The following is a 10047-nucleotide window of genomic DNA, read 5'->3' on the forward strand; positions in this document are numbered from 1 at the left end:
TTTCCCATCCTTAAGTCTTACCTACCTGGCTCTTTTATTTCATCAAGTCTTTCTAATTTTCTCTTAAAAAGAACCTATTGGAGAAGAGACTGAAGGAGGGGGTTTGCAGCCCCATGGAGGGAGCAACAGTGTCAACAGGCCAGAGCCCCAGAGCTCCTGGGGACTGGACCACCAACCAAAGAATACACATGGCGGGACCCATGGCGCTGGCCACATAGGTGGCAGAGGATGGCCTTGTTGGAATAAGTGGGAGAAGAGGCCCTTGGGTCTGAGGGTGTTCGATGCCCCAGTGTAGGGGAATACGGGGGGGGGGGGGGAGGACCCTCATAGAGGCAGGGGAAAGAGGGATGGAATAGGGGGTTTCCAAAGGGGAGACCTGGAAAGGGGGAAAGCATTTGAAATGTAAATAAAGAAAATATCCAATTAAAAAAAAGAACCTGTAAATTTCTAAATGGACATATATAAGAATACTTAATGTATTGTATATGTGTATTTTATTACTAATTTAGTAATTAATAATTAATTAATAATTTAGAATAACTATTCTTTAATTTCTATGAAATATGTAATTATTTCATTTACCCCTCATCAGTTCTTGAGGAAATTCTGAACATAGCATTGTTGGCTCTAGAGATTTCAGGATCTCTTTACAAATGTGTCAAAATATGAAAAGATCATTTTTTTTAGTGTTAACTGCTATAGATCTAAATGACTTCCTTCTCTCTCTCTCTCTCTCTCTCTCTCTCTCTCTCTCTCTCTCTCTCTCTCTCTCTTTCCTTTTGTAGTATGATTTCTAGAAATCTGTTTAAAAGTGATGTGTGGTTTTTGAATTCATGCTATTGAGAAGTTAGGTTCATATAATTTTTTAAAGATTTATTTATTTATTTATTTAATGTATGTGAGTACACTGTCACTCTCTTCAGACACACCAGAAGAGGGCATCAGATCATATTGCAAATGGTATTGAGCCACCATATATGGTGGTTGCTGGGAATTGAACTCCAGATCTCTGGAAGAGCAATCAGTGATCTTAACCACTGAGCCATCTCTCCAGCCATATAATTTTTTTTTAAACTTATGATTAAATGAAACAATTCTTTTACCAGAAAATTCCATATAAATAATCTGGTAATATAAAGTTGTTTCTAGACTATCAAAAAATAGGTAGACACAGCGATGTGTTCCTTTAAAAATTTTTTTCCCCAGTGGAACATATTCTTTGCCTATTTGAAAACTGAAACTTTCTAGGCATTGCATTATCAAAGTATTTCATACAGTTTTTAGTAGCCATTTATCATGCTTTAAAATTCTGCCAGGATAAAATATTTGTGACCATATTCTGCCTCCATGTATTTTCGAGAGATAGGAATGTAATAAGATAATAACCAAAATTTAAATGTAGTCTTTAGTGGTATTCCTATCGCCCCAGCCCCCATTTCTATTTTCCTAAGATGTGGAAACTGAAGTGTCACATGAGAAAAAACAGCAAAAATTTAGATAAAAAAAAAAAACAACTTGGTTAAATAAATGTATTGTATGTTAGGTGAGAAGTCTTGATCGATAAAGAGACTGTAGAGTTCTTCCTTCTCAACAAATAACCATATCTGTTATCTTTAAGTGATGGTATGGATTGACATCTGTTAATTTGTTGTTTTGTTGATGGTAATGATTTAGAGAGAAAAGAATGATGCAGACCCAAAGGAACAAACTTATAAAAACTGTGGACAATACATCATAGATAGAAAATAAAATGATTGGATTATAGGTTGGATCCTATCACTAGATTTAAGAAATAGTTGATACTGAATTTGCATGGTGAGTTTTGATTATAATAGTGGATTTAGAAGGAAGCTGAAAAATGAAGATATTCTAGATCAGGAGAATATAGTATAAAGAAGCAGTGAAGGCAAGAATACCCATATTTGCAGACAGAAATTTCAGCAGTTTCACAGCTGAAGATGAACAGTCAACTGAGAATGGAGCTGACTGGCAACTGTCCGTAGATGTTAAATGTAACAAAGAGATATGATTATTAAGGTATTAGTGCCATACAAACTACCTTTTTGAGGAAATAAGTGTAAGCCAGAACACAAAGTCTTTTAAGGATTTTTATCAATAATCTAGTAATGAGTTTCTGAAAGTTGTTTCTATAACATAGCAACAAAGAGAGGGGTGTGTGTGTGTGTCTGTGTGTGTATGTCTTTGGCTGTGTGTGCGGTTGTACATGTGTATGCACATGTGTGTCTGTCCTTGGCACATTTAGGCTTTAAAGAATGAACGTACACTGAGCCTAATGTGTTTACAGTGTTTCTGAATCTAGGCTAACTGCCTACTCATAGAGATCATGTTTAAAATACAGCTATGTTTGTACGTGTATAATGTGGTGAATCAAGTGAAAGAGATGTCTATACTGAAGGCTCTCATCACAACCACTACATTTAGGGGGAAAAAACTAGAATTTTAATTGAGACAAGAAGAAATATTTTTGCAAGTGGTTGTTACTGATGTCATATAATCTTATTTTTTTTTCCCCATAAACTATTTGTTCTACCTTTTTTCTTTCCTAACTTCTTTTCTGTGATTCCACTTTTGTTACATATCTGTGCCTCAGACTTGCCTGGGTTTTTATTGGCACATATGAATGTTGCTTAGCAGTTTTTCTGATTCATATCATAAGGACATTGTGAAGCATTAGTATTGATTTTTTATTTTTTGAGGCTGGGTCTCATGTATCCCAGGCTGGCCTTGAGCTTACTGGGTAGGTAGCAAGGGATGACCTTGAATTTCTAATTCTCCTGCCCAGGCACCTCTGGTTTGTTCAGTGCCCCTGGGGCTGAAACCTCAGGTTTCACCCGTGCTGTACAAGCACTCTTAACTCCCCTACATACATTTCTAGTTCTTTGTCATAATTTTTGCTAGCAGACCTTAAAAGGCATAAATCATAAATATTTATTGCAGTATACTGTTGTAAAACAATAGACATTAATACAACCATCACTTGGGTGAAGAAGTAAATATTACAACTACCTTAGAAGTTTCTGAACACTTTGCATACTGCTCTTTTCCACTGAATTCTCAGTCCTATTTTCTAACCTTGATACCTCTACCCACAGATATAAAATCTTTCCCCTCATTGTGCTTGCATTGATTTTGAAACATTTTTGAATAGGAATTATCCCTATTTTTGTCTGTTAGTCCTTTCACCTCTCTCTCATATTATACATTCCCCAGACCCACTTAAAAATCATCTAACACATAGATGCTTATTTCTTTAGGAAGAAAGTCAAGTACTGTCATAAGCAGGTATATAGGTCTGATGCCGAACCTATGTTCTTCCCACATATATAAGTAGTCATTTGTTTGTTTGTTAGTTTTTTTAATATTAGACTAGGTACGATCCTTCAAAATAAAACTATTAAAACACATGAAGTATTTTATGCCATAATATTTTGCATAAAGAACTAGCCTTTTTTTTGGAAAATCTAAGATTCAAAATAGTCATCTTTAATGTTTATAGTACTAGTATTAGCTCTTAAAAACCTTTGCAAATAATATATGATATATTTGATGTTTTTAACCAATAGAAGGATTTAATTACTACCCAATATGATTTCAGTATATTACTTTTTGTTATTTTACTATTTCCTGCTATGAAATTACAAATATTTGCAACATTTTTATTTGGAAATAGGGTCCCAGTAGCCCAGGCTGACCCCAATCTCATTATCTTCCTTCTTTTCTACATTTTGTATACTAGATTTACAGCTGTGAATCACCATAATGGGTTCATGAGGTACTAAGGATCCAACTTAGGGCTTCTTGCATGCTACATAAGCACTCTGAACTACATCCTCATGCCAGTACCTTTATAACTTTAAATAACTTTAAAAATTCAAAACATTTGCTCATTGTTTAATATGCCTTTTAAGCACTGGCTACACTAACATGATCAAGTTAAATACTAACAATATAAAAAGTCCATTCAGTAAAAGATTTTCTTCCCTGAAGTTTGTTCTCCTTGAATCAAACTTCTTTTCTTTTTTTTTAAAAAATAAATAAATATCCAATGAGAGTTTGAGGGAAATAGACTGACAGACCAATGAAGTTAACTAAAATAAATGTAGAAAGAGATCCATGTGAGTGTCAGGATTTCTATAGTTTCCAAGTAAGGTTGATCTTTTCTATATAAATAATGTGGTTGCTGGCTGGATATTGCTTTTTAAAAGTGAAAACTGACTCCTTACTAGTACAGTATAAAAGATAGAGTGCAGGTGAGTTGCACACCAAAACATGGAAAAGCAAACTACAAAGTTTTAAAAAGATGTATTTTATGGAATAGAATAGGAATAAGAATAATCCCTAATCTTTCCCTTTCTTCCTTTACAACTTTCCTGTGTACTCTTCTCTCCCTCTCCCAAGAAATCCCAGAAATCGTCAAACACAGAATTTGATTAAACCATGAAATATTGTTTGTTTAAATAATGTAGAGTAAATTTAGTCTTCCCTTTTTATATGAAATTAGACTATTTGCATTTAATATATACAAGGCTTAAGTGCTCCTTTCAGTTTTTAAATAAATCTGACATTTAAAAATAGGTGTACATAAAATGAGTTTTATTGTACTACCAAGCAGAAATGCATGCATGTGTTAAAAAAAGTTAAGCTATCTTATGTCTATATTCTTTCAGGGCTATTAAAGCATTTCAGGAGGTGCTTTATGTTGATCCCAGCTTTTGTCGAGCCAAGGAAATTCATTTACGACTTGGGCTTATGTTCAAAGTGAACACAGACTATGAGTCTAGTTTAAAGGTAGGTTGTTGGGTTTTTTCAAGATACAATGTCCTATTTCTATAATTGTTGTTGCTAAATATTAGAACATTGAGATATGTTGAGACTTATATTGGCACTTTGAAAAAATTATTTAGATGAAGGAACTTTTCATAAATTATGAACTTGAAGAAAAATTGCGTTTCAAATACAGAGTAGTTTTGATAGAGAGGGCCATGTGGTAACTAATCATACTATTAAACATTCATTTGAAGTTTTACTAAAATCTGTCAGGAAAAAGGATATTGGAGCATCTGAAACATTCTGTGAAGAAGTGATTGGCCACTGGAGAGCTACTTAATAGTGTATCTGTGACCTGGCCATCGAACTTTTTTTTCTTTTTTTAATATATACATTTATCCACTTCAACCAACAGGGCATGTCTTGCATTTAAATAATAAAAACAGTATTACAAGGCATTTGGATTGCTGGTTTGTGAATATAAATATTGTAAGAGAAAGATAATTTGTTACCTGTTAAATATCTTCCTTTTTTGTGGACATTCAATATTTCTCCCAATTTTTCATTTTACACTGAGTCGTCTCTACTGTCTTTGCCATTAGTACTAGAATTTTTGTTAAAACTGCACTTCTCTGCATGACAGAAATAGAGAATCTGAAAAGATTTTAAGTTCTAGGGACACGCTTACGGTTTTATGAAGTTAATGACTATAATGGTTGGTAAGTTTGTTGTATACTATCATGATTCCTAAGATTGTGGTAAGGGAAAAGAAGGGAGATAAAGAATGACTTCACACTGGGCTGTAATTTGAACTGGGGAAGTTTTGTTTTTTATTTTTTGTTTTTGTTTTTTCTTACAATGAATGTTTCTAATTGTTCTAGTTTTTTAAATAGAAAATTATACAAACACTGTTTCTTCTCCAACCATTCATGACTTTATAAGGAAAAATTCTGATGAGAGTTATGTACCTGAGAACATTAAGACAGATTGGAAAAAATATAGACCACAATAGGTGATAGTAAATGCAGTAGAGGAATAGATCCCAGCATATCTTAAGTAGTGTGAAGAATATAATATAATATGTGGAATTTACAGTTTTCCTTAGCTTACTGATATTTTTAAAATATGCTGTGGTATGTCATTGGCTTTGAAGTAGAAAATAAATGTTACCTTATGTATTTTAAAAGTTCCTCTGGGGTAGCCAGTTTTCATTAGCTATCAAAGTCTCTTACTTTTATTACACAAAATAAACTTACTTGAGCAGTTCACGATACTGTTGAAACATCTCTCTTAAGTTTCAAGAGGGTTGATAGTGGTTTAACAAATTTTATTTGGGGTATTTATTGGGGTGCTAATTAAATGTGTCCCAAATTATAGAATGTAGCTATGTCTGAATATTAGTACAATGATAGCTTTAGTAATTGTATGGATAAAAATCTCTGTCTGCAAGAAAGCAGCATTATTAAGATTTCCCTTTAATTAGGAGGTATAGTGTTTCAAAGCTAACTGGAAATATTTCTGCTGTCCTTTATACTCAACCAAAACATTCCTGTATAGTCAGGGTTAAGGTAAAGGTTAACTAATCTTGATCATATTGATCTTACCAAAAATGCATTAAGTAAGGGCAGACTTCTTTTTAGGAAGGGCTTTGGTCATTTGTTTAAAAACGATAAATAGTATCTGATATTTATTTCATTTCTATAAATATGGGTGATTTTAAGAGCTCTTGATATATTTTTCTTTTTTACAATGACAAGGTTTTAATTCGATTCTTTTCCCTTGTACTGATACACATTTTTTGAAGCCTTCTCTAAGTTACATATTCGTTGTCTATTATGGAAATTTTCTGATTTCCATAATAGACATTATGGAAACATAATGTCTCAACATTTTTCTGTCTAAGAGCAGCTATTTTATTTATATTACTGTAAGTGCATAGCACTCAGTAAGTTGAATTAGAAATCAGAAGTACTTCCCCCTTTGACTGCCTCCAGTTTTTTGACTAGTATTTTACCTCTGTGGGGATAAATGGAGAATTTCTATTGCTCTTCTGTCGAACTTTTTCGAGGTACAATATGTTGGAATAGATGCTTTTTAGGCTACAGTGTCAGCAGGTAAAATATCTTGCATTTAGCCTGACAACTTGAGTCAGTTCCTGAAGACCCACATGGTAGAAGGAGAGAATAGATTGTTTGCAGGTTGTCTTTTGACCTCCACACATGTGTGCGCACACAAATACAAATATATTTAATTTACATAAGTACTTTATAGATGAAGTTATCTTCAAGATAAGATGAGTAAATGGATCTGAAGTTTCATTAAAGATGAAATCGTTAGTTTCCTTTTAGTTCTATGTTTCTCTCTCTCTCTCTCTCTCTCTCTCTGTCTCTCTCTCTCTCTCTTTCTTTCTTTCTTTCGGGCAGGGGAGATACTTTTATAGACATACTGCAAGAAACCAGTGAACTGAGCAGTAGCTAGAAAACTGTCTGCATTGGCTTTTCTAAAAGCTAGTAGTCAAGTTCAATATAAGTGATGGGCTTCCTTTTACATCTTTCATATAGAAAAACTTTGCACAGCAGTGATTTATGTAGCTAGTATACTACTGTCATTTGTTAGTATTGCTTGAGGCTGGAGAGATAACTCAATGGTTAAGACTGTTAATGGCTGTTCTTCCAGAAGGACCCGGGTTCAATTCCCAGCATCCACATGGCAGTTCATAACTGTCTGTAACTCCTGTTCCAGGGGATCCCACACCCTCATACAGACATTGTATGCATGCAAAATACCAATGTACATTTAAAAAATATTAGTAATGCTTAATAGGTAATGATTGATATCCATTAATTCAGGAGAATGAACCTGTCTTCCTGTTAATCTTTCAGATGTATTTTACCTTTTATCCCCTTAGTTTGAAATAGACCGCATGGTATTTTTAATTGTTTATCAAAGAAGGTGTCATAATTAGAACAGTTAAACTCAGTGTTTGGCAAGGCTCAAGTTTGTAAATATACTATTCCTACATAATGGAGGGATGAGGAAATGAATAAAAAGAATATTTTAGTAGTGAGGAATATCCTGTTACAGATAAGATCTTTAAAAATATTTTGTGTTTGTGGAAGTATATGCATATATATGTGGACATGTGCTTGCTTGGATCCTAAAAGAGAATATCTTCCTCTTAACACTCTCTACTTACCCTTTTGAGGTAGGGTTTTTTTCCTGATCTAAGATTTACAGCTTCTTAGCTAGGCTGGAAGCTACTAAGCTGCAGCAGTTCTCCTTTCTCTGTCCCATTCACCGTCTGAGTTATAGGCATTCACAGAACACCCTGCTTGTTTGTTACATACAAACTCCAGTCTTCATGATTGTGCAGCAGACATTCATAACTACTGAATTATCAGTCCAGCTCCAGATCAGATCTTTTCTACCTTATTTTCTTGACTTCTTCCTGAAGAGCGGTATAGCTTATATAATACTTTTTACATGATAAAAGCATTTATATAAAAATAGTTTATATTTTCTTATGTTCCTTTTGTCTATGTGCGAAGTACATTCCAGGGCCTTCTGGTTTATTTCAGTCAGTATTTCATATTTTTATCAAAATATATCCCTAAAACAGATTTGTTCTATTTTTGGTACTATGTAACAGCTCTGACAGCAAGCAAATTTTGTTTTGAAATTTGGTCTTGCCACATACCTTGTAACTAATTTTGTGACTAGCAAAATTACTAATTTCTAATTCTTTCTATGTCGATTGAGCCAGAATAATCATGTCTGTCTCACAAAATTGTTATACAGGTGGGTATTTATGTGCATACACATATGATTCTGGATCTTAGAGCAATTTTCTTCAGTTGTACAGGAGTGTGAGATCCTATCTCCTTATTGTCCTGGCTGATCTAGAACTTGCTATCTTCCTGTCTTAGCCCTGATGCTGGAATTCAACAGGAGTATGCCTAGTCCAGTTTTAGTTCTTAGTTTACTATGCTTTTGATTTGGGTATGGTGGTTTGGTCTCCCCCGCCACCCCTTTGTTTTTGTTTTTTGTTTTTTGTTTTTTTGGTTTTTTGTTTTTTGATAGGATCTGATATAACCCAGGCCCAGGCTTGAACCTAGCAGAAGTTAGTCCTTAACTCTTCCTTTCTTAAATTAAATATCATTTTATGTGTATGGATGAGTTATAGATGGGTGCATGTTTATCTGTATACTATTTTTTCCTGGTGCCTGAGGAGGGTAGTAGAGGAAATCAGATCCCCATGGGACTAGAGTTATAGAAGTTTGTGAGCTATTTTGTGAGTACAGGGAATCGAACTTAGGTTCTCTGAAACCAGTACTTCTAACCACTCAGCCATGTCTTGAGCCCCTAGCCCAGAATGCTTGGTCTTTCTACTTCCATCCTCTAAGTCCTATGATGTGCGATATGTGTGTACTACAATAACTTCATTGGTTCTGTATGTGGTTTTGTCAGTCTACCCATCCTCAGAAATATGAAATCAATGACCTTATTTTTCAATCATATGGCATTTTTTCCCTTAAATTGGCCACTAAATATCTCCTGTGTTTAGTTGGTGGTAGATACACCATTTCTTAATTCATTTGTAAATTGATTTACTATTACCTGAGTGTGACTATATTTCAGGGTGATAAAGCTTTTTGTTTGTTTTTTCCTGCATCACATAATACCCAGACCCAGTTGGATCTAATTGGCATTTTAACTCAGTTGAATACATTTAAGGTGTGATTTTATTATCTTTTAGTGCTGTTAATGATAATTACTATTAATAAATAGTAATTTGTACGTATATATTTAAAGCAGTGTGCTGTATGGCTGGTTCTCTAAAAGTACACTGATTCTGATAGTCTCTATACTGTCTTACATTTCTACACCCTGCTATATATTACTTTCTCGCATTTGAAACTAAAATAAGAACCATGTTTTTCAATTAGTCAGTACCAGGGCATCACCTTGATATAATGAGGATAATGGAGGAATTCTAATGCTTACATATTTAAATAGTATTAAAATATATCAAGTTAAGAGTTTATAGATTTGGAGAAAGGAGAGTTGGCTTAGTGCTTAAGAGTAATTCCTATCCTTCCAGAGGACCTGAATTTTGGTCCCAGTATCTATTATCGGTGGTTTACAACTGCCTGTAAGTCTATCCTCCTTCTGTTTAGATCCAACACCCTCTTCTATCCTTAATGAGTGCTCTCTCTTGCCCCCCTTCCCCCTCCCTCCCTCCCCCCTCTCTCTCCCTCC

The 10047-nt window shown here is 34.2% G+C and overlaps 1 protein-coding gene across 9 annotated transcripts in view; it reads left to right on the forward strand.

Moving 5' to 3' along the window:
- Kdm6a (lysine demethylase 6A) overlaps nt 1-10047 on the forward strand; it is a 148972-nt gene that overhangs the window by 73085 nt on the left and 65840 nt on the right. For all 9 annotated transcript variants that reach the window (XM_031343393.1, XM_031343472.1, XM_031343689.1 and 6 more), the window contains exon 6: nt 4689-4809. In XM_031343393.1, coding sequence (XP_031199253.1) covers nt 4689-4809 — 121 coding nt within the window. The remainder of the gene's footprint in view (nt 1-4688; nt 4810-10047) is intronic.

The sequence above is a fragment of the Mastomys coucha genome, chromosome X, assembly GCF_008632895.1.
Source record: "Mastomys coucha isolate ucsf_1 chromosome X, UCSF_Mcou_1, whole genome shotgun sequence".
Lineage (NCBI taxonomy): Eukaryota > Metazoa > Chordata > Mammalia > Rodentia > Muridae > Mastomys > Mastomys coucha.